This window comes from Taeniopygia guttata, chromosome 9 (genome assembly GCF_048771995.1).
Source record: "Taeniopygia guttata chromosome 9, bTaeGut7.mat, whole genome shotgun sequence".
Taxonomy (NCBI): Eukaryota; Metazoa; Chordata; class Aves; order Passeriformes; family Estrildidae; genus Taeniopygia; species Taeniopygia guttata.
Window position 1 is genome coordinate 4,993,493 of NC_133034.1, and position 24,308 is coordinate 5,017,800.

Genomic DNA, 24,308 nt, shown 5'->3' on the forward strand with positions numbered 1-24,308 from the left:
TCAAAGCCCATAAAGTGCTGTCTGACCCCAGGTCACATGTCAGGATTCTGGTTTAAAGGAAGGTTATTGGTATGATATCTCCCAGTAAATACTGTGAGGCAGGTGTAGCTGACTGTCACAAAGGTAACCTCTGGCATGTTTTTCATCAGGGATTGGATAACAAATAATCTTCTTACATCATTCAGATTTCAGGCTTGGCTCCAGGTATTGGCACACAGCATGGGCATCACTCCCCTGTCCCTTTTCCCCACCCATGTTGGTTTTGGTTGACTGGTATTTCAAAGGTTTTACAGCAAGTTGCTGAAAAATCTGCAGAGGGTTTTTTTTCAGAGGATCACTGACTGCCTTGATGGCCAGTGCTGATTAAGGTGGTACCACCTGCTGTAGCATCACTTGCTACTTCTCTTCTGCTTTTTGTAGTCCTGTATTTTTGCCTATCCCTGCATTTGTGGCACTGGGAATTGAACTGGGTATTTCACAAAATAAACTGGATATTTGCCAAAGATGAGTGACAAACAAAGCCAAGGGCAGGCTGTGTGGCCAGAACTGGGACCTCAGGCATGTGATGGGTACATGTGTTGAGTTAGGAAAAAAGAAGAGAGTAAGGGATGGAATTAAGATTTCCCCACTGGTAGGGACAAAGGCCAGGGAAAGCCACTGGGGGAGGAGGCCAGGGGTGATTGCAGTGGACTTATTACTGCTTGCCCCAGAAGTTGGTGGGCATTTTTGTGTCTCCAGTGTGGACTGCCTGACTTCTCCTGCCTTTCTGGAAGACGAGAGCAGGGTTCTGCTGTTTGTACAGCAGTCCCCAGCAGTTTCCATTGCTCAGGAGAAAGTAAGTTTGCCATTATCTCTGTGCCAGTGATAAAGTTGAATGTAAACCTGTGCTGGAGCAGTTGAAAGGAAAGCTGAAAAGAACAACTCCCAGAGCAGGCAGGGTTAGAGTGGGAATGGGAATATATTATGGTTGACCTGCTAGTGTATATGCCTTTGTTTTCAAAGTGAATACTTCAGCAGTTGGTGCAGCATGCTGGGATTTAGGTGTTTTGTTTTACAAGGACCCTTGGAATGTCTGGAGAATAGCAAGTTGTAGGTATATGACTATTGCATAAAAATAGAGCTGGTTGTGTAGCATTGAAGAAACTTAAAAGTGAATTTTTACTCTTGCTCTTATAAATAGTTTCATTAAATTAAAATCCTGTGTAGATGGCTCTGTTGCTTGCAGCATAGCTGTGGGTAAAATGAGAGCAAGCAGTGAGTATTTACAGAGGGTTGGAAGTTCTTGCAAATTCAGGAAACATTACCCCTGTATTTTATTTGAAAACTCATCTTGCTTAGGACACCATTCCAAGTGGGTGGAGGGGCTGAGCAGCATGAGGTATCAAAACAAAAAAATTGTACCCAAAATGGTTCATATCCTGTTCCAGTTCAGCCCAAAGATGAGCAGGGTAGAACTGGAAATTATTCAGTTATGAAAAGGGGTTTTAAGCGTAAAATAATATTATTTGTAACAATTAGGGGGAATAGTTTTACTCTGAGTTCTCCCTATCCGTCTTTCTCTCCTTTCATAGCAGGCTTAGAGTGGCCTTGCAAATTTGGAAGGGAAGACTGTCTGGGTTTTTCACTGTCAGTTTAGATCACCGTGATGTAATTCTGTCTAACACATGAAGAGCCTTTTGCTTGGCCTAGTAGAGATTAGGAATTAGTGCTTGTCTGTGGATATGCTGAGCCCCTGTTGCATGTGCTATGAATAGGACAAAGGGAAGGCAGTGCTTAAATAGCGAGGGCCCGAGCATTGCATTTCCAAAGTGGCACTTGAAATCAGATATTTACTTTAATGCTTTTTCAGAAGAATTGTTGCCAAAATGAAGGTGGTTTTTTTTCATTTTTAAATAGTTCTGTCCTGCTTCAAACAGAGCACTAGCCTCCCTGCAAGTTTCAGGCTTTTATTCTTTCAAGCATTTTGTTTGTCACAATAAGGCTAATTTTTCTAGGTTGTAGTTTCAAGCTGCTTATTGCAACTGAAAGATAGAAATGAAGAAAAATTAAATTTACAAATTAGAGAGTCTCATGAAGCCATGTGACTTGGGAAACTGGAATTCAGAGCAAAACATACCAGAGCACATAGAAGTTTATAGAAATGGAGCTCTGGCATTCTCTTGAGTCTTCGTTATCCAATAAACATTATGAACTGAGGAATCTTTCAAGGAGCCTTGAACAACTTTGCTGAGGTTTTTTTACATAATACGTGGAATCAAAGTAGCTAAGCAAGATTAAAAAGAACTGTAACCCAAACAAAATGGACAAAACCAAATGTCTGTTTACATTTTTGCTTAAATTGCAATTTTTCTGTTCCTCCCCTGAAAAGTGGCATTGGGGAGATCTCATATAGTTTGCCACTGTTCTTTCTTTTTTTCTTCATTTTCTGTATGTATTTATCCAATCAATGCAAAAAGAAGTGGTTGTTGTCATTTTTATAAACTGTGTTAGAAAGTACTTAAATTCTGCCCTGCAAAGCATCAGCTTAAGGGTACCCGGAGGAGGGTCTTAGTGGGTCTGGTGGCAGGTTTGAGCTCAGGGACACAGCTGACTTTACATTTTCTCAGTATATGACAGTTAATGTGGAAAAAGGTAAGTTTAGGGCTTGTGAATCCCTTGCCTTTTCAAGCTAGGTGATGTAGACTGGATGAGAGCTGCTGGCAGCATTTCTTTAAAAAAAATTGCCACGTGTTCATTTTATATTGCAGTGGCCAGTGGAGAGAGATCAGGAGACACTGAAAGGTAAACAAAAGAACTTAGTAGCCAAAGGAGAGCAAAGTGAAAGTTTCCATTTGAAGCACAGAAAAAAAAAATAGTGCATGCTTTGTTCTGCAGTATCTCCAAAATCCTCATTTTTTGGGTGCTTTGGAAGGCACCTCTCAGCTCTCTAATTGTGGAAGATTTTTGTTCTTCTGCAGTGTGGAGTGGCAAGCAGTGCTGCAGCACCCCTCTGAAAGCACTTGGGAGTTATAAGCACACAGTGTGGTGGTAATTTAAACTAAAAAGCAAGTTCAGATCAGCATAAAGAGCCAACATTGAAATTTGAAGTTCTAACTGCAAGTAAGAAACCTTTTTTCACTGTAAGGATAGTCAGTTATTGGAATAGGTTGCCCAGAAAGTTTGTGCTGCTCTGAAGGTTTTCGAGACATGTGTGAGGAATGCCCTGGTTTGACCCTGCTTTGAGCAGGCCCCAGAGAGAGACTCTGACCTCCATGTGTTGCCAGATACTCTGAATTTCTATGATTTCTGTGCCATTCCCACTTTCCAGGCAATATATTTGGCATCTTTGTTTTCTGAATCACTTTTTCCATTCTTGAGTCAAAACAGTGTTTTGCTTTATTGTGAAACTGGAAGATACTGTATTTTACTTTATCCCTCATATTTATTCCTCATGAAAATGTTTATTGGCTCCCCAAGGCCAGGGATCTGAAATTTGCTTTTACTCCTTAAAAATTTTACTCCTTTGCTACTTCTTGAAAGCCAAGTTTATATTAAATCAGTTTTCTCTCACAGTGCAAGTGGAAGGGCAGACTCAGTCTGGTCCTCTGTGGCTTCCTTCTGCTTTGCTGTTGAATTGATTTTATTAAACTGTCCATTGATTTTTTTTTTTTTTCCCCTTCCTCATCTCTGAAAAGGCATTTGTTTTGTCACAGCACCTGACATCCAAGGATCACAGCATTCTGAACAACTTGAAATGAAATAATGAGTCCACAGAGAAAATCAAGATGCTGTGTGTGCACAGCCAGGGCAACCAAGAGAATTTTGCTGGTCAATTCACCAAATCTGCAGCAAATCTAAGAGCAGAGCTTGAGTCTCTTTTTTGTTTGTTTGTTTGTTTTTCCATTAAATCTCATTTTCTCTCAGTGTCCCTGTGTGAAACCAGCAGCTTTTCCCCTCTGCAGTCGGAAGGCCTGATGCTCCTTGTTCACACTAGAACTGTCTGCACCAGTAAGTTCTTCCTACCTATTCTTCATGCCCCTTGTTACAGAGCACCCTGTGATAGCCTAGGAAGGACAGTGTGTATATTCTTTGCTAGCTGATGGTTGCATAATTTTATTGTCAGAGTGCCCATGAAATAAATCTTTTAAAGACCCATATTTACCTGAGAGCCTTCCCGAGGTTTGTCATTTTCCTTCAAGATCAAGTCAGCTCTTCTGTTCCTGCAAGAACGTTGCCCTTAGTAAACAACGTAGGTTACCAGGAGAAAAGCAAGTGGTGTTGCACCCACCTGGGACCTTATATTTTATACCACCCAGATCCTGTGTGAGACAACCACACATAGTCTCTCATCTTCCTTCCACCACCCTCTCTTCTTCACACTATCACTAAGTGGTTGGAACTGGGATTAGTGTCTAGACTTGGGTAGAATTCTCTAATTGGGTCTCTGTGGGCCTCTGAAGATGGTGGGGTTGCATTAAGTACAGCCAAGGGGCAGAATTTAGCCTACAGAATAATTTCTTCCCAGCACTGATGTGTGAATGGGGAAGATAAGAAGATTTGCACATCCCTGGAACTTTTCTTCCTCATGGCAAATAAGTAAAAACTAGTCTCAAAGTAACAGAGAAATAAGCACTGTGGACTTGTGTTCAGTCATTTCTTATGATGAAACTTTTTTTAATTCTCTTAACAAAACTATTTATATAGTTTGACTCCTAAATTCAGTTTAACAGAGATTTTCTGTAGAAATGCAAATGTTCTGTTGGAAGATCCCCTGGCGAGCCGCAGCGATATAGAGCTGAGACACGTATCCTGCTTTGGCTGAGAACCTCAGTACTCTCTGCCATACAAGTGCTCTGCATCCTGAATCCTCTTTTGCTTGCTTTTTCTAGTGTGATGCAAAGTATACCCCCAACCCTTTTCTCTTAATGCCACTGACAAGGGGTGTGCTGAAATGGATGCTTTTGGGGGGGGTAGCTCTTTTGTGGTGTTCTCTGACTTGAGTGTGTGGGATAAGCACCCAGAGTACAAAAAGGGTGCTTATTTGTACAGTTTTAGAAATCTGGAGTTATATTTAACAGGAAATAAAATCACAGCACACACTCTTTGGAACATACTTGGGTTGCTTTCCAAATAAGGCTTTTGGTTTCTGGCAGGAAAAATAGGCCTCTCTTATAACAACAGATAATACGAATAGGCTAGAAGAAATGCTTTGCAAAATCCCAGCTCAGCTGAGGGCAGATGTGCCAGGAAAGACCAGCCTTTTTGCTCCAGTAGTTTAAGGTGCAGTTTCCCTTCCCCAAGAGCCCTGGGCTGAAGTGATCATGGAAAGCTTCTTAACTCCTCAAACTCGCCTTCACATGGGTGAACACATGTTCCAAAAAAACAAGCCCCAAACCAGTTCAATGTTACTTTTATCTCTCTGTGTGTTTGATGTTTTTGCTGGTCCCTCATTTGTGTTCTCCCTCAGACTGGTGATATGAGCTGCCAGTCTGATAAGCCATGGAAAGTACGCACTGCCCAATCCTTTATCCTTTCTGCCACCCTTTGGTGTTCTCTTTGGGAGGCTTCTTTTTCTGTTGTTTTAACAAGTCATAAAATTGGGGCCTATTGTAATGCTGCCAAAATACAGGTTGCTTGAAGGAGAGTGGTGGGTTAATGTTTGTCAAGGGGTTGGGTACCTTCTTCTGTTTTCATTCCCCTCAGCTACCAGAAATTCCTGCACCTGGCTTATAGAAGAGCCATTTTACACACATCTCCATGACAAGTGTATTTTTAATTCATTTTTTTAATGTGAGATTGCATTTTTGGGCAAGTAAGTTAAGGCATAACAGACCTGAAGCAATCCTTGCAAACTCTCTCTACCCAGGCTCCATAGGTACGGGATGGAACATGGATAGTCCATGTGCTGGTGGGAGCAGGAGGTTGAAATAAGCCTCCTGGCACCCTCTAAATGTGTTTTTGTCCATGCGCAGTGTATTGCACTTATATACTTAGTGAATGTGGGAGGAAAGGTGAGCTCTTCCCCCCATACACACCCCTCTTTCCCTGTGAAAGATCTTCCTCTAAGGAGAAAAGCCTGTGACACATTTCCTTCAGCAGAAATCGTTATTTGAGGGTGGCACATAGTGAGGTTCTCCAGGCTTTCCAGTAGCTTCTGGGACTGGCAGGCTTCCCTCCCACCACTTGCAACTGCAAATAAAGGAAGAGCAACAGGCAGAGGAAGATTGCCTCTTAAACAGACCTGGAGAGGAAGCTGTGATAGAAGAAAGAAATCCATAATGATCTGGCAGCCTGTGGCTGCAGCAGTACTATATAGAGAAAGCAGGAGAGGGCCATGCTGTTATCCCAGAGGCACAAGGTGGCATATCCCCACAGAGGGCCCCTCCTAAACCAGATAACGAGGTGGAGTTGAGAGAGATGTTGGTGCCTTGGTAAGATGCTGTAGGCTGGAGGTTGTGATGCTTCTCTGGTTTCCTGGCACAGGGGATGGTGGTACTTATTTGTGTTAAGAGTTAATTGGAAGTTAGAGTGTTGAGAGAAGCCTGCCTGCTTTGCACTGGGGAGATAAACCTGAGGGAGCAAAAGCACCTGGAAAGCATCCTGCACCTTAAGCAAGGTTCCAAGTCCCAAATTACAACACCCTGCACTGCAGCTGCTGCCCAAAGGCTGGAGGTGCTGAGGTTTGCCCAGGTCCCTGTAGCTCTTGGTAGGCACTTGCCTGCCTGGGAGCCTTAGAGGTGCTGGTGGCATCCACAACCCTGGTGGTTTGTGTCAGAGCAGCCAGAGCCAGCTTCTGCAGCAGATACGATGTGGCAGCAGTGGTCACTGCCTTTCTGTGGAGAATCTTGTTTCTGGAGTGGTATTCCTGCATCCTCCCAGAGATAACAGGCTTTCTGAGGAGAGGCTGGGCTGGGGGAGATAGATGGAGGTGCCTGGCCATGGTGTCAATTCTTGACAACTGTTCTCTTTTTAGCAGGCTTCCTGATTTCACCCACAAGTATATCTTTTCAGTTATAAATTGTTTGTGTTAAAAAATTCAAGCGCTTTGATGATGTCCTCCCAGCCATAAGATAAAAAAAGCAGAAATGGAGAAGTCTACTCTTGTTTATTAATAAGTAATAATTTTACTAAAGGCTAATTACTATCCATGTTTCCATAAATAAACATGTGCATGAAATCTCTAAAATTTCCTGCGTGTAATCAAAAGCAGTTAACTCAAAGACCTCAGATTTTTGTGGTCAGAGCTCCACACAGCAGCTTTAGTTTTGTTTGCTAGGATCTGAGTGCTCTCTCTCAAGGTGGGAATGAGAAAACCAGTGACTAAGTGTAAGTTATGAATTATGAGAAAGATGAGTTATGAATTATGAGAAAGATTAATGCTATGTAGGAAAATTAGCTAATGCAAAAATCAGTTCAAATTTGCTGCATTTTTATTGATGGGACAGGGTTTTTTCCTTGGTTCCCTGAGACTGCAAAGCTAATAATTAAAAACATCTATATTGCACAAAGTAATAAACATCCTCTATACAGGAAAGGAGGGTATTGTGCTTGCTGGCTTGACTTTCCCCTCCTTCACTCTTCCCGATTTCCAAATTAGAGACTGGAATAAGAAGAGGGGCTTTTTTTTTTTTTTTTTTAATTGGGTATAGGGGGTGTGTTGTGGTTTTGAGGGTTTTCTATGGTTTTGTTTCTCTTTTCTTTTCCCTACTCTTGCTCTTACCTTGCCCCTTTGCCTGCCCGCAGCCTTACTTCGGGTGGCTGCTGCTCTGACATAGTCTGTGCAGGAGGTGGATCAGGGGGCCTCTTGGGGCTGGGGCCTCGCTGTCCCTTTCCACTCGCGGGAGCGGGCAGGAGCCCCAGCTGTTCGCTCACTTCTTTAAGCCGTAGTTTTCAGGCTGATCAGAGCCCTACGAGCCACTGCTCACTAACCCTGCGTGAAACCGGGCTTGACCAAAGCGGGTTATACTGAGCTCTGGGGCCGTCGCGGGGCTAGGTAGGGCCCGCGGGCGGTTCGGTGCTACGGCAGCCTCCGCCGCCTCTGCCGCTGGGCTGCGGTCGGGAGGCGCGTTCCGCGGTGAATCCGCAGGGAAGGTGCCAAGGGCCTGTGGCGCGGGTATCAGCCGGGAGCCGGCGGCAGAGCGGCCCCGAGGGCGCAGAGCGGGCGGTACCCACCCGCGACTCGCTTCCCTCGCCGTGCGGGAGCGGGGCCGCCAGCGGGGCCGCCAGCAGAACCGCAGGCTCCCGGGCCGCTCGGCCGCAGCGGGGCGTCCCCGGCGGCGCAGGGCACGCGTGGCGGGCCGGCCCCGCCGGGAAGGGGCATGTCCCGCTGACGTGCGGGCCGGGGATTGGCAGCGGCCCGGCCTATATAGGCGGCGGGGCGGGCGCCGCGCCGTTCTCCCAGGAGCGCTCCGTTTCTCCAGAAGGGCGGGCGAGCGGGCACCGGCCGGAGTGAGTCACGGGGGATGGGGGGCGGCCCCTCCGCCGCGGCCGCGGCGCCGACGTGGAGGCTGGCGGGGCGGCCCGGCCCGGCCTGAGGCGGCCTTGCATCCTCCCCAGGGCACCGACGTGTCGGCGCTGCCTGCAAAGTCCGCGCTAACTTCCCGCCGGCCGGGCCAGGCAGGGCAAAGTCCGGCGAGGGAGGGCATCCGGCGGCGGGAGGTGGGGAAAAGTCTGGCCCCGCGGCGCGGCCGCGGACGGCGGTGGCACGGCTGTGCCGGCCGGCAGCAGCTGCCGTGTGGGGCCGGAGCGATGGGGAGGCCGGGCCCCGCGGCTGCCTGGGGAGGGGGCGGCCGGGCCGAGGCGCGGCGTGGATCCCGTCCTTGATGGGAGAGGGTTAGTGGCGCAGGCCGAGGCGACTCCGTGCCGTTCCCGGCCGTCTGAGGGTTTGATTCCGATAGGATCCAGAGCAGCCGGAGGCGAGCGTTCGTCCGGTGTTGGGCAGCCCAGCCTGCCCCGAGTCGCGGGGCCGAGCGCTCCCCGCCTGCCGTGGCTATAGAAGGACGAGCGCCCTGGCCACTGTCGGCGGGGGGAGGTGCCAGCGCCGGGCCCGGAGCTGGCCGTGCCCGCCGCGCTACCGCCACCGGCAGCGTTCCGGAGGCCACGGAACCGCGCTCGAGGCTGTCACTGGGCCCCCGGGAGCTCCTGCCCTCCGCTCGCCTGATGCGGCCGCCCCCGGCCTGCAACCCACAGGGCCGCGGCGGGCTGGGGCTGCTGGGACTGCGGCTGCCCCGTGGCACTGGCCGCGCCCCGACCCCGGTCCCGCACGGTCCTGGTGCGCTGGGCGCGCCCCCGCCGCCCCCTCCTGCCCGGCCCCGCGGGGGGCGCGGTGACAGCGGGGTCCGCCGGGCCCTTTAAGGGCGCCGCCCCGCCCCGCCGCCCCGCCCCCGGTGCCGCCAGTGCTGAGGTGGCGCTGGCGGCGCCGCCCGCCCGGCCGGGCCCGCGGGCCTGGCGGCTCCCCCGCCCCTCGGCCGGGCACCGCGGGGCCGGGCGGAGCGGCGGCCCCGTGCCGCTGCCCCGGGGGTCACGGCGGCGGTGCGGGCCTGGGTAGGCTCCGGGCGCAGACAGCCCCGTGCGGGAGGCTCCCCCGCCGATGCCCCTCTCCCAGCCCTGCTATCTCTGCCTGCCCCACCGGCCGGCCAGCAGGACACGGCCGGGTGTACGTCCTGGGTGGCGGGGCCGCCACGGGGCTCCTCCTGTCCGGGGCCAGACGCGGTGGCGTGGCCGGCACTAGTGGAAGGGTAAACATGGGGGATGGGTTAGGGCTGTCCGCGGCCAGGGCTGCGGTCGTGTTGCACTCTGATGCACTAAGTTGGGAATCGCTACGAAGGGAGACTGCATTCTGCCACACAGCAGCTGTCAGCCTGATTCCCTCAAATCTAGGTGGCCTGGGCCTCCAATCTCTGAGGGGGCCCGTCGGTTTTCAGAAAGCAAGTATTCTCATCTGTGTCCACTCATCAGCTAAGAGGTTGCCCTATCCTGTGTGAACAGAGGGACAGTGCCTACCGCAACCAGCCCAGCCCTGTTGTTGTGTGTGGTTCTCACCGCATGGGATTAACAAAGTAATAATGTTTTTGTTAAATATACTTTTAAATAACATGTAACTGACATTTCTGTCCCCAAGAACTGATTGTATTGACAGTGTAACTCATGACTTTGCCTTTGTTTCTTTTTATACAAATGTTTCCCGTGTGATTAGGGTCTGGCCCTTGCTGGAGGTTATTTTTTGGAATGATTTCATTCTCTTTATTGAGGTGTTCTTTAGATTTCTGTAACTTCTTTGGGTACACAAGGCCAGCACTACACGCAGTGTATCAACCAGGCAGTTTGAAACCTGTTGACCCAGTCAACTACACGCTGGCATGACGTAGCTGTAATCTTGGTTTCAAAACCTAAGTGGGAAGCCAAGGAGGTGTAAGATCCAAATGCAATGCTTGAACTGCTGGTTTTGATGTTACATTTAAAATACCATTCTAATGGTTGCCTCTGATTTTGGCCAGAGATGAATCCCTGAGGCCTGCAATATACCAGATGCTTGGGATTGCTGGAGATGAGGAGTATTTGTTCTTAGCTTCTTGTATGGGTGACAAAGCAGAAATTTATAGGGATAAACACTGCCCTTTGATTTTGCATTGAATGTCTGGCTGCTCTCTGAGGTGGAGGCTGCAAGGAGGATCTGTGCAGCTGGTGTGTACACAGTGAAACCAGCAGCTGTTCCTTGAGGTTGTGTCTTTCAAGTAGGTGCTATATTGGGTGTTGTTCACTATTTCTTATCTTTACCCTCCTCCTCTAAGGAGGAAAATGCGTGCAAGATCAGCCAGGTGGTGTTTTCTGGAGTAATGAGAGTTATAACCACATCTGTGCCTTTAGCAAGGTTCCGGCCAGAGCTTGACAGCTGTTTGTGATGTCTAGCATGCTTCTCCCTCCTACCTTCGTTTGGAGCTTGTCATGAGGTTGTGGCACCCTCATTAGTAACCCAACAGGCTGGAGGAGCTGCCACAGAGTCTGCAAGCCTTGCTGAGATAGTCTGGAACAGGTGCCATGGCAGTAACTTGCTTTCCTTGGATCTGCAGCAGCTTGAGCAGTGCAGGCATGTACCATGGACACGTTACCATGTTTTACACTGTGGTGTAACCCTGGACAGCAAGGAGATTTCTCCAAGATCAGGTTGCTAGCCACCCTTTCTGTATACTGCAAATGCCTTGCAGAGATCTGCATTGCTGCAGCAGCTGTACTTCAGCAGCATGACTGGCTGTCCCAGTACCTGCTGCCTCATTCCTGGATTAATTGCAGCATTAGCTCTATTGCTCTGACAGCACAGTTTGTGCTGCCTTCTGCCTGTTAAAGGCATGTTGAAGTAGGGAAAAACAATAGCCTTGGCTGAGGTGCAGATCACGCCTGTACGACTCTGTTGCGTCACTGTTCTTCTCTCCTTTCCTTCTGCCACCGTCAGCCTTCCTTACTGCATCACAGCTCTAGCATAATGTGAGACACCCCATCAGCAACAGTGTGTTTTTAGGAATGACCCTGGTTTTGGGAGCCTTTTCTAATATTTTGGAAGATCAGAGATGGCAACTGTCACTTTCCTGCAAAGCAATCAAGTTTGCTGTACAGAAGATGGTCCAAGCAGCACTGCAGGGTGTGTGTGGGAGAGGAGCCTCTTGTCCCATGAGCAGGCAGAAGCACTGGGTTTTAGGAGAGTGCAAGCTCTGCAGAAGCACACAGAACACCTCTGGGGCACTCTGGGTGTGGGTATTGTACAACTGACAAGCATGTGCACTGTACTGGGTTTACTTTTCCCCTTGTATTCCTAAGCACTTTTTCAGTAAATCTGCAGATCCAGATTCAGGAGATGGAAATCTCTTCCTAGCAGTGTATTTTTCTTCCTGGTTCTGCCTTTTGTATATGTTTAAAATAGTCCATGTAAACCAGTGTAAATTTTCTTCTTCTAACTTTCAGAGTTAGGCCTAGAGGCAGAATTTGGTGCCTGATCTTATTGCAATAAAAACTGCAGAGCTGGACTGCCCAGCAGTTGAGTGTAGAGAGCCCTGAGTGTTTGCCTTAGTTTGTGAGGATGTCTGTGTTGATTCACCCAAGCTCCACTGAACTACATTCCTAACTTGTGACTGATGGCAGTGTTGTTGGCAGGTTTTCAGGTTGTTAGTCTCTTCTGACTAGAGTAGGTCTTGCTTGCAACCCTGAAATTTCACATTTTGAACATCTGCTATTAATTGACTATATTTTGCCTGATATTGGATGGCAACTCTTGTAGCCAGTGTGGTGAAAAAGTAACTACTCCAGACTTCCTGCTGTGAAGTTTGAGTAGATAGTGGCGCTGCCTGTAGAGCTAGTGAAATATGACAGGTGTCATGTGTGAGGAGATGCAGCTGGGTGTTTTGGATAAGGTGCAACTTTGAAAGGTACAGGCAGTGTTCTCTTGGAAGTCACAGTAACAGGGATGTCGTGGTTTTCTGTTGTCTTGGACCTAATTTGTTTATTTTAATTGTTTAATTTTTTTTTTCTCTATAGCAAAAGCTGGCAGGCTGACAAACAGGCAGCTTACAGGACGGACTCTCTGGCTACTGACCATTTAGCTGGTAAGTTCTTATTTTGGGAGAGCCAAAGATCTTGCTGTTGCTGAGCTTGCTAGTCAGAGGGGCTTTCTGAGTCCTCCCTAAGTCAGGCACCTAAATAAGTTTCTCATGAAGATGCAACAGCTTCCTGGGTCCTTTCTCTTTTATCTCTAGGGGTACACGATAGTCTTGGACTGACTATCCAGCCATTCACATACTCATGCAAAAATCACACACCATTAATAATAAAAAGATTAATGAGACTGTACTTTAGGTTAATTAGAGTACGCTTTAAAAATTTGTGGTGTCCCCCTTTCCAGTGACCTCGTATTCCCCCTTTCTAGTGTAACCTCTTCTTAGGTTACAAATCGTCTGCCTTCTAAGGGAGGAGGTCACCTGTTTTTGGTGACCACTGTGTAGGGAGGAAATATCCCCCCTAAATTCCTGTCTGTTTCAACAAGGAAATTGGGCAGCCGATGGGCCCTGTGGGTGCTTTTCAAGAGGATGACTGGAATAGTGCTCAGTAACATATACTTTGTCTTTCTGGACTGACTTTGTTCACCCTGGGTGGTGTTGGTAATACTGTTGCCACTTCCATTCTCTTCCAGTGGCATACCCGGATTGTGTGTGGGTGGGAAGTCGACAATGAGCTCTGTGGCAGTTTTGACCCAGGAGAGCTTTGCTGAACACCGCAGCGGCCTGGCCCAGCAGCAAGTGAAAGGTGAGTTCCTGTGATGTGCCTCTAGATCCAGACTGCACAGACCTCTTACCCAAGGTCGCTCTATGTGTCTGGTTCCCCAAAAGTGTAGATTTTCCTTTCCTAAATTAGTGTTTTGCTGGACTAGCTTTCCACCCCCATCAGCACAGTGATGGTGCTGCACAATGCAGGGCTGTGAGGAGATGGGCCTGAGCACTTCCGAGAGCTCTGGCTAGCAGCAGTGCTCTCAGCCCTGGGGTTGGGCACTGAGCTACATGAGATCCTCATGTATCAGTGTGCTGGGCTATCATTTCCACCCTTTACTTAGCCATGTGCTGGGGTGGTCACTAACCATACAAACTGACTCAGTGGTGGGTTTTGGCATCCATTCCCAGAACTGCCCCATTTGGTATGGCCCAGTGCACAAGTGAGTCAAACATAATGTACAGGCATACAGGCTTTCCCTAGACTTTGCCCTAGCTATAGTCCTTCTCTGCCTTTTTCCTGGGCTTATGTTTATCTTATCCCCTTCTGACCTGCACCCTTTGGTCCTTTCACTTCTTTCTGCTCAGCCTGTTTTCCCCTAATTGAGCCCCTCTTGACAGAGTTGGCAGTAAGGTGCTGTTCACTCCTTGCACCCTCTGTCCAGCTCAGACAAGGCTGGTGGTTTGTGGCATCCACTGCAATCTGTGCTATGCTGATGTCAGTTGTGCTCCAGACTTGGCAGCCCCATAGGCATAGTTATAATAGGATTAATAGCAGGGCACAAGCCATTTGCTCTCCCCTGTTAGTGGTACCTAATTACAATTGCACTGCCTGTGAACAGGGGGATTCCTGCAAGGAAAGTGTCTCATTTACCCTATTTGCTTTACCCCAGTTACAGCTTTAAACTCTGAAGAAGAGAATGATCCTCCAACTTACAAAGAAGCCTTCCCTCCACTCCCTGAGAAAGCACCATGTTTGGAAGCTGCCCAGGAACCTGCTGGTCCCTGGAGCAAAATTCGACCAATAAAGGCTTCTGTCATCACTCAGGTTGGTGGGAGTGGATGTCTTACCTCCTGTCTTTTCCCCACTCCCCAAGTAGGTATGTAGGTGAAGTGAAGCATTCCGTGCAGTATGAAATCCTTGGTATATCAGCCTCTTCATTGTATTCTACCCTGGTACTGCAGCTGAGAGCTAGGACTGCTCTGGAGGGGAGGGATGTGTTGGAAAACTGTCCAGAAGGAGCTCTGCATGCCTGTTCCACAAATAGCTGAAGCAGGCCCGAAGGGAGGATTGCAGAATTCCTGTAGTAAGTGCTAATCCCCCTTTAGGAAGCATCCTCGTGTGGGGCAGACTGGCTGCTGAAGTGCTCCTGCACTTCCCTGGGCACAGCTGGTTCATGTGCTGCACAAACCTGGGAGGTCAGCTTGCCACTGAAGTCCTGTATAGCCATGAGAGAGAGAGGAGCTGTCAGGCAAAAGCACACTGACAGCTTGCTGTGCTCTTTTCTGTGTCTGTGGCTGAGCAGGTGTTTCATGTGCCGCTGGAGGAGAGGAAATACAAGGACATGAATCAGTTTGGAGAAGGCGAGCAGGCCAAGATCTGCCTTGACATCATGCAGAAGACAGGAGCTCACCTGGAGCTGTCTCTCGCAAAGGACCAGGGCCTTTCCATCATGGTCTCTGGCAAGCTGGAAGCAGTCATGAAGGCTCGGAAGGAAATTGTTGCCCGACTGCAGACTCAGGTGAGGGCAGCTAACTGTTTCTCACTTGATCCTTGCTCTTCCCCAAGACTCCTAAATGCTTTGAGACCTTTGGGTGTGTGTGCTTATAAGCCAAAGAGGTGTTATTAGATGACTAATTCAGCTTTGCCATATATTTTCAAAGCATACAGTTGGCAATTTGGAATGGAAATGAGGCTTAAAATAGGGTTCAAAGCTAATTACAGGCCATGGTGTTGCATGAAGGGTGGAGTCTTCAATCTGTGACTTTGTGCTGAGGTGCTGGTGCTGGCAGGGTTACAGGCCCCTCACACAAAATTCATAATATGTGAGAACGGAATGGTGCTTTCACTGAAGTCCTTCAGAGATGAATGTGGAGGGATGGGAGAAAGAAAAGTAGAGAAGAGGGAGTTCTGCCAAATGCTGGAAGTTTCAGACTGGGGTTCTGAGTTCAATAACTTGAGCCCCATTGGTAATTACAGACTCCTTGTTTCAGTTGCTTCTCCTTTCAGTCCTCTGCATTTTGATTTCTTACTTTCAGGTTCTGGAGTTCATTATCAAAATGGTAGTTCATGTTAAGATCCATCACAGCCAGGTGTCATGGTGTGTTTTTAAGTGTAATATCCGAGGTAGTTAATGCAGTAGTTAATACCATGTCTGCTCAGTGCTGTTCAGCCTATGTGTCATACCCTGCCAGAGGGACAAAGGGACAAACTCTACATAATGTACATCTGAAGAAATAGTTTAGTTTGTACTATAGATCCATGCCCCACTGTCCTCAAATATCCCTCCTACTTGGCCCCAGGTCTGAAAGGTGTGTCTGTATTGCACCTTCTCTGAGAATTGGCTGGCATCAGTATGTGGACAGGAAGTTGAAGAGTCACACCAAGTGATGTGTTTTTTATTTGATTTATTTCTTTTTCCATTGTAGTTTGGGTTGTAAGTGCCTAGTTAGTTAATAGTTATAATATTCCTTGGGATCAAGAGCATAGTAGCAATCCTAAGCTCTCAGGTCAGTAAAAACTCATTGCGAAGGGAAGAAGTCAGGAATCACTGTTACAAGGCAGGGATGTTAGATTTAATGTTAGATTGAGAAAAGTTCTCTTTTTCAAGTGAAGAGCAGTCCCTGCAGCAGCATATGCTGCTTTGAAGACACCTTAGCACTCAGTAATGGTAAGCATAGTTGAGCTCTCTGCCTGCTGGAATAAGTTTCTGGTGTTGAATTTCAGTTTCCTAGGAGTCAAACTGTGTCTTCTTCTCTGTAGCCTTGGCAGCAGATATCAGAGTTCAGATATACTCTACTCCAGAGCTGTCATCCCAGTTGCTCTCTGGTGCTGAGAAACTGAGACAGTGGAGCATAGACACCTCCTCATCTGTGCCTGAAGAGTTACTGCTTATTCAGAGTACTGGTCCTGGGAAAACAGAAGGGTTTTTAGGGAATAGTGGGGTTTAGACTCCTGGAATACAGGCACTTTGAATCAACTCCTCTGCCATAGTATCAGTGGTGTGCTAGATGGATGTGCTGGAAGGCATTGTGTTTACTCCTCAGTTGTAGCACTAAACAGCATCTGAAAAGCTTTCCCTGTACAGGCAGGGGCTCTCACAGATGCTTGGCCTCTGTATTGCAGGCTTCAGCGACAGTTGCCATCCCCAAGGAGCACCACCGTTTTGTCATTGGAAAGAATGGTGAGAAGCTGCAGGACCTGGAGCTCAAAACTGCAACCAAGATCCAGATCCCCCGCCCAGATGACCCCAGCAACCAGATCAAGATCACTGGCACTAAAGAAGGGATTGAAAAGGCCCGACACGAGATCTTGCTTATCTCTGCTGAGCAGGTACTTCAGTCCTGTGATCTCTCTCATGTCATTATCTGAACTGCCATTTTGGTTCTCCACAATATATTAGATGTTTGTAGCCACCATGGCCACAGCCAGTGGTAACACTGTTAGTCTGAACAGAGATGTATACCATTCAACTGGCTGTTTGAGCACTGCTTCCAGGTTTTGCACCTTCTGATTGTCCCTTTTGTCCATCTCTAAAGTCATAGAAACACTTTTCATATTTTGAAGTGAACCATATTAGATGCCAGCTGAGATAAGACAGGAGATTAGAGGTGAATATCATGAATTGGGAACAGCAGTATGTGTAGATGGAAAGGGATGGAGCCTGCAAACTGAAAAGGGTGCTTGGGCTAGAGTGTCAAGCAAGACAGCACTGGGAATTCAGCTGTATGTGGTGGAGATGGTAATATCAACAACAGTTTCCACTGAGAACTGTTCTGGATTCTTCCAGGATAAGCGTGCCGTGGAGCGGCTGGATGTGGAGAAAGTGTACCATCCCTTTATTGCTGGCCCTTACAACAAGCTGGTGAGTGAGCTCATGCAGGAGACAGGGACACGCATCAACATTCCTCCGCCCAGCGTTAACAAGACAGAGATAGTCTTCACAGGGGAAAAGGAACAGCTGGCCCAGGCTGTGGCTCGTGTTAAGAAGATCTATGAGGAGAAGGTATGGATAGTCCCTAGAGCTTCCCATCTTCCCCCCACCTGCTCACAGCCCCTCTTCCCTTCTTGTTCTACTTCTGTGCATCCCTCAGTTGCATACTCCTCATGTCAGCTCTTGCTCAGCAGCTCTTGCAGTACATGGACCTGGGTCTTACCATTTCCTTGCTCAGCAAAGTGGGACTCGGGGTGATTCTGCCTGGGAGGTGACAGATTTCCTGCTTTTTTCTGTAATGGAAATTAGCAGACCACAAAGAGCTCTCTGGGTGCGTGTTTTCACAGGTGCTGCAAAGGAAGGAGGGAAGTGTGAAGGCTACAGTGTGGCCAACTGACAGTATCAAAATTGTTACATGAATAGAAGTTGCTGAAAAGTAAATTTCACTTCAGTTTATTTTCCATTGCTAGCGTCACTGTGAATATCCTTGTTGTGGGTTGTTGGTCTGTTTTTCCTCATGGTTACGTCTGCATTTGTACCAGTCTGAATTTCAACACAGATAATCGGCTTATAGCGTGGTGTTGCATTACAGTGCTGCCTGGGGACAGCTGAGCATTGTGCAAGGGCAGGGGTGTGTATGTGGTCTCTTCCATGTAGTGTCCCAGGGAGCTTAAACAGAATTTTTGTATTTCACCTGTAAATTTTCTGAGAATAGGGCTTTCTATAGGCAGATCTGAAAGATGCTAGGGTACTGCAGAACTCCTGTGCTCACCTTTGCTTTGATCTTTCCTGGGTGCTGAGCTTCACTGCATCTTGTGTCTCTTCCTTTCACTTTTGTTCTTCCCTGCTCCCTTGTGATTGATGCTCCAGTGCCTCTGCTCCTACAGAAAAAGAAGACTACTACCATCGCTGTGGAGGTGAAGAAGTCCCAGCACAAGTATGTCATCGGCCCCAAGGGTAATTCCCTGCAGGAGATCTTGGAGAAAACTGGAGTGTCTGTCGAGATCCCACCCACTGACAGTAGCTCGGAGACGGTGATACTGCGAGGCGAGCCTGAAAAGCTTGGGCAAGCATTGACTGAAGTCTATGCAAAGGTATTGATGGGATGGGCCAGGCTCCTTTGAAAGCCCCACAAGGATACATCCCTGGGCAGTGATAGATGGAGGGGGGTGGTCTCTGTCAGGCTGTCAGAGATGCAGCTTAGAACTCAATAATGAGAGTGCAGCATGGGAACTGGAAGTGAACTTTTGTGAAGGCCTCTTCCAGTCTGTCCATCAAACAGCTTCTCTGTCTCTCAGGCCAACAGTTTTACCGTCTCCTCGGTCTCAGCCCCCTCTTGGCTTCATCGTTTCATCATTGGAAAGAAAGGACAAAACCTGGCCAAAATAACTCAGCAGATGCCAAAGGTATGGATGAATTATTAGCTTACCAGCAGTTGCAGTAGAATGTGGTTTAATCCAGCTCACTCTTTGTAGAGAGAGAAATGTATTCTAGTATGGATAAAACCAGGGAGGAAATGACACAGATCTTATAATATTCAGGGGAACTTCCAAATTCTATTGCCTTGAACACTTCCCATCCCATGTATTTTCAAGTGTTGAGTCCTTCAAAGGAAGCTTTATGTGTTAGTATTTAGAGAATTGATACAGTAGGAGACCTGGAAATGCTGAGTTCAATGAGATTTCTCCATTGTGAGTTAGATGGTATCTGGAGAAAGGCTAGGTGAGAAACTTCTCCAAAGCCCTTGCAGACTCAGGACAGCACCAAAACCTTATGCTCAAGACACCAATATGGCCAGATGTGTAGGTTGCCTACTTCAGAAATCATGTGTGCCCTTAGTGGTAGGGATTGATGGTGTAGGCCTGACTGACAGCATTGCCCTGGCTTGTGTCTTGGAAAATTCTTATTGGTTTCCTTGCCTTGTGTCTCAAGGTTCACATCGAATTCACTGAAGGAGAAGACAAAATCACTTTGGAAGGACCTACAGAAGATGTGAATGTGGCTCAGGAACAGATTGAAGTCATGGTCAAGGATCTGGTAAGTTGATGGTGCTAGTTTTAGTGTATAAGAAGAAAGTGGGGAAAGGTGGGGAAACAGAACAGAGATGAAATGTAGTTCATGTCTGCAGGTGTCTTCACAGGCTTAACAGAACTTACAGAGGGCAAGTTGTGTGGCAGGTGAACAAAAACCTGGTTATGAAGCTTTCCTTAAAAAATCACAAGCACATCCTTAGTCTTTTGATGCAGAGAAGGAAAGATTCTCTTTCAGTCACAGCTGGAGAAGCATTTAAGTACCTTCAAATGTTTCACAAGCCTGGTTCTCTCAGCTCAAAGCAGAGGGGAGTGTTCTGCTCTGCTCACTAGCAGGAGGAGTGCTTGTAGCTGGCAGCTGGAGTCAGTGCCTGCACTGGCAGTGGGCACAGGCAGCAGCAGAGGGGGCCTGCCCTGCCTAGCCCTGTACAATTCTTTGTAGATCAACCGGATGGATTATGCAGAAATCAATGTTGACCACAAATTCCACCGACACCTCATTGGCAAGAATGGAGCTAACAGTAAGTAGGGTGCCTTTTTTATCCTTCCTGTACTCAGACTCTCTGTGATAAGCCTATCGTATCATGGCTCTGCAGCTCAACCATTACATTGCCTCTGCCCTTCTGGAGTGAAGTTGGCACAAGAAGATAAATGGGCAGTGAGGCCTTGATATGGCTTTAATGTTTTGTAGAGTTGGACAGATTACTTTACTGTGTCCTGGTAGAATTTTTGTGTTTTAGGGAGGTTGGAAAGTTGTCCTTTTTTTCTTTTCTTCAAGTTAGTCTATGTGAATTTCAATTTAGAATTCGGTTTGGGGAGGTAGAAATCTGCATGGTGAGTTTCTCCCCAAAAACAGGTGCTGTCTGGGGAAGAAACAGATGCCTCACTTCAGCAAATGAACTGGATGCCTTAATATTTAATTGTACAGATCCATCCAGTAGCATGGATCTGCTCTTGCTGAACGCCGGGGTGAAGAGGCATTTTCCCCTGATTCAGCTCCATCCCTCTGGCCTTTCCTCAGAGGCTGATGTATTTCCTAAAGCCTCTAGTCAAGGTGTCTTTGCTTCCAAATCGTGCCCAGCAGAGTGTGTCACCACAGCCCTTGCCTTGCAGTTAACAGGATTAAGGACCTCTACAAGGTGTCTGTGCGCATTCCCCCGGACAATGAGAAGAGCAACCTGATCAGAATTGAAGGAGACCCACAGGGGGTCCAACAGGCCAAGAAAGAGCTGCTGGAACTCGCTTCCCGTATGGTTAGTGGGATGTGAGGCCTGGGAGGCCACAGGGTTTGAGCTCTTGTGTTCCCTAGTAACCTTCTGGTAGAGGTTTATGCTCCTGGCCCACTGAGCACTTGGATCTCATGACAAGTGCAAGTTCCTCTATTCCCTTGGATCCCCTTCTCTGTCAACCTAGAGTAGAATATATCTGGAGGAAGAACATTGATGTCAAGTTAGCTGTCAGGTAGCAAGCTGGTAATGACAATTCTGTGGCTCTCCTGCTGAGCACTCCTTGTAAACTCTATTCTCCACAGGAAAATGAACGCACCAAGGACCTAATCATTGAGCAGAAGTTCCACCGGACCATCATTGGGCAGAAGGGCGAGCGGATCCGGGAAATCCGGGAGAAATTCCCAGATGTAAGGCTTTCTAGGAGAGGAGGGATTCAGAGGGCATATTTCCTACATTAGTAATAGACACATGATCAGTAAGGTCATAACTGTAGTTTCTCTGTGACTATGAGAAATATCTAACTGATATGTGTCTCCTCATACATCTAATATATGTGAGAAGATGGTTCTTCTGGTCAAAGACTGCTGACGTGGTTACCTGCTTCCAAATGGGAAAGGAAATGTGCAGGTTCCCCCCAGCCTTCACACATATCTGACGTAACAATCATTGTATTTGTTTGAGTTGACCCTAAGTGACCATTTCCTGCAGGTTATCATCAACTTCCCAGACCCTGCACACAAGAGTGACATTGTCCAACTCAGAGGTCCCAAAAACGAAGTGGAGAAATGCACCAAGTACATGCAAAAGATGGTGGCAGACCTGGTAAGGGAGACTTCTATCTGCTATTCTCTCTTCCATGCCTGGATAACCCTGGAATAGAGGAGAGCTGTAGGGGCTTGGCTAGGGCTGGCACACCTCAAGATGAGGGAACTGTTGACTTGGTTCTGTGTGTATGGGGGCAAATAATACCTGTTATTTAAGATCTATAGGAGAGGGTACATGTCTTTGCTTATTCTAGGAAGTGTGCCATATGAAGAATTCCTTGGGTCTAAGCCTGTTGTCAAAAGCTTGTTTATCAAGTTCCTAAGATGGGTGTCTCACTTTCCAGGATGGTGTAATCTTCAATTCTCCCTTCCTTTCTCTCTTAGGTTGAAAACAGCTTTTCTATTTCTGTTCCCATTTTCAAACAATTCCACAAGAACATCATAGGGAAAGGAGGTGCCAACATCAAGAAGGTGAGATATCTTTCCTGTCTTCACTGCTCATTATGGTGACTGCAGTGAAATCTCATTTGCTGGTCTCTCCTGCTCATTGATAATGCAAAATAAAACCTCCAAGGCCTTTTTTTCTGACATGGGACACCTCTCAAATTATTTTGCTGGGATTTTTTTTTTTTTTTTTGATGGCAGATCCGTGAAGAAAGCAACACCAAAATAGATCTCCCAGCTGAGAACAGCAACTCAGAGACAATTGTTATCACGGGCAAAAGAGCAAACTGTGAGGCTGCTCGCCACAGAATTTTGGCTATCCAAAAGGAACTGGTAAGTGAAACAACTGGTCTGTGGCAGATTAGGGACTTGAAAACATAAATATAGGAGTTACAGGAGATACAAATATCGAAGTGCTTGTAGTGGGGCACAGCAGAGGGGAGTAAATATGGATGTCAGTCTGTTCTTGACTCTTCAACCGAAGTTTGGGGCTGCTCATGTGTTAGGAGTGGCCAGTCCCAATTCCCTCTGGCCAGGCACTTATCACACTCAGCTCTGCAAAGCTCCTGGCAATGTAGGAGTTAGGGGGCAAGCAGAGTCTGTGCAAACACATTGCTGTAGCTTGACTAACATGCCATACTGTCCTCTCTTAGGCCAACATCACAGAGGTGGAGGTCTCTATTCCTTCCAAACTCCACAATTCCCTCATTGGCGCCAAAGGCCGCTTCATCCGCTCCATCATGGAGGAATGTGGTGGAGTCCACATCCACTTCCCCACTGAGGGCTCTGGCAGTGATACTGTGACCATCAGGGGCCCAGCCCAGGATGTGGAGAAAGCCAAGAAACAGCTGCTACATCTGGCGGAGGAGAAGGTGAGCCTTACCTTACAGGGGAGGGAATGGGTTGGTTTGACCAGCTCTTTGTTTTTGGAGGTTGAAGTGATTCCCTCTGTCTGCATGGAAGCCTTTGGCATTAATAGAACAATTCATCTTTTAAGATTTGAGTACAGTTTAGATGTTTAAAAGAAAGCTGATCTTCCATCTTTGTGACAATGAGTTCTTCTCTCATGGGCAGAACTGTCTGTAATGCATCTCTGGCTAGACTGATGATATACTCAGACTTCAGACTCCTTGCTTCTGTGATTTGAATCCTCTTGGGTATCTGCACTTCTCTGAAACACTTTACTCTGTCAATTTCCTTCACTTTTTTCTTGATCTCTGCATTTTAGCTCCAGTTCTTCCATTCACTGCATATATTCAGTTTTGGGAGCTTTTGGTTACAAGACCTTGCTCTGAGTTATGGCTGACTGACAGGTCATTTTATAATAGCAAGCTTTCTAGGGTCAGCAGGTGAACATGTTCTCCATGGGAATTGGTTGGTTACCTCTGGGAGCCTGGCTTGCAGCAGCTAGCGAATGATTATGTTGCCTTTTGTGCGGGTCAGACCCTTCTCCTAGGGAAGTCTCTGCTCATATTCTCACTGGTCATGCTAAGTGTACAGTTAGTTTTTTGGCCCTGAGAACATCTTTAGGGTAGTGTTTTTAATTTAAGACATTGTATACCTTTTTTACTTTCAATGGTGTGCTGCATCTACCTTGCTTTTGCAGCACTCTGCATGTGGGTGCAGGTAACATATCTACATGCTGAGTGTTTGTGCTGATGGATATTTTCTATATATTGACACATTCCATGGGTCTCTGTCTCCTTTCAGCAAACAAAGAGTTATACTGTGGACCTCCGTGCAAAGCCAGAGTACCACAAATTCCTTATTGGTAAGGGTGGTGGCAACATCCGTAAAGTGCGAGACAACACAGGGGCCCGCATCATCTTCCCCACCTCTGAGGACAAAGATCAGGAACTGATCACTATCATGGGAACAGAGGAGGCTGTCAAAGAGGCACAGAAGGAGCTGGAGGCCCTCATCAAGAACTTGGTATGAACTTTTTCTACTTTCTTGCCTCTCACTATTGCAAGGTGTAACAAGTCAGCATGAAGGACCTGCGTGTCCTAAAACCATTTGCTGCCCTTTGTGGGAGCTCGGGAAGATCCTTCCTTACCTTAGAGTGAGGTTGTAAGCTGATTGCTGTTGAGTGCAGCCAGGTCGTGCCTATAACCAGGACAGGTGGGATTGAATTGCTGTTGTGTGTTGGCAGGATAACGTGGTTGAAGACTCCATGGTGGTTGACCCCAAGCACCACCGCCACTTTGTCATCCGTCGAGGACAAGTTCTCCGTGAGATTGCGGATGAATATGGTGGTGTGATGGTCAGCTTCCCGCGCTCCGGCACCCAGAGCGATAAAGTCACCCTCAAGGGAGCCAAGGACTGTGTGGAGGCAGCCAAGAAACGCATCCAGGAGATCATCGAGGACCTGGTATGTTGTAGAAAAACCTTTTCTTCTGTACTCTGTTCCCTCAGCAGTGTCTTGCTTGAACCTGCTGTAAGTCCAAGCTTTATGTGA

General features: G+C 47.5%; 1 protein-coding gene across 4 annotated transcripts in view; it reads left to right on the plus strand.

Moving 5' to 3' along the window:
- Window positions 1–24,308, plus strand: part of HDLBP (high density lipoprotein binding protein) — a 38,773-nt gene that overhangs the window by 5,580 nt on the left and 8,885 nt on the right. For 2 of the 4 annotated variants that reach the window (XM_030280451.4, XM_072933584.1), the window contains exons 2-19: window positions 12,505–12,572; window positions 13,157–13,269; window positions 14,123–14,277; window positions 14,756–14,971; window positions 16,576–16,782; window positions 17,240–17,455; window positions 18,271–18,477; window positions 18,682–18,789; window positions 19,316–19,420; window positions 19,856–19,934; window positions 20,527–20,666; window positions 20,945–21,049; window positions 21,351–21,464; window positions 21,791–21,877; window positions 22,052–22,183; window positions 22,504–22,722; window positions 23,561–23,782; window positions 24,003–24,221. In XM_030280451.4, coding sequence (XP_030136311.1) covers window positions 13,194–13,269; window positions 14,123–14,277; window positions 14,756–14,971; window positions 16,576–16,782; window positions 17,240–17,455; window positions 18,271–18,477; window positions 18,682–18,789; window positions 19,316–19,420; window positions 19,856–19,934; window positions 20,527–20,666; window positions 20,945–21,049; window positions 21,351–21,464; window positions 21,791–21,877; window positions 22,052–22,183; window positions 22,504–22,722; window positions 23,561–23,782; window positions 24,003–24,221 — 2,607 coding nt within the window. In that variant the 5' untranslated portion in view covers window positions 12,505–12,572; window positions 13,157–13,193. Of the gene's footprint in view, window positions 1–8,290; window positions 8,428–8,460; window positions 8,638–12,504; window positions 12,573–13,156; window positions 13,270–14,122; window positions 14,278–14,755; window positions 14,972–16,575; window positions 16,783–17,239; window positions 17,456–18,270; window positions 18,478–18,681; window positions 18,790–19,315; window positions 19,421–19,855; window positions 19,935–20,526; window positions 20,667–20,944; window positions 21,050–21,350; window positions 21,465–21,790; window positions 21,878–22,051; window positions 22,184–22,503; window positions 22,723–23,560; window positions 23,783–24,002; window positions 24,222–24,308 lie in introns of those variants that run through there. The other 2 variants (XM_030280452.4, XM_030280453.4) reach the window with 2 other exon arrangements.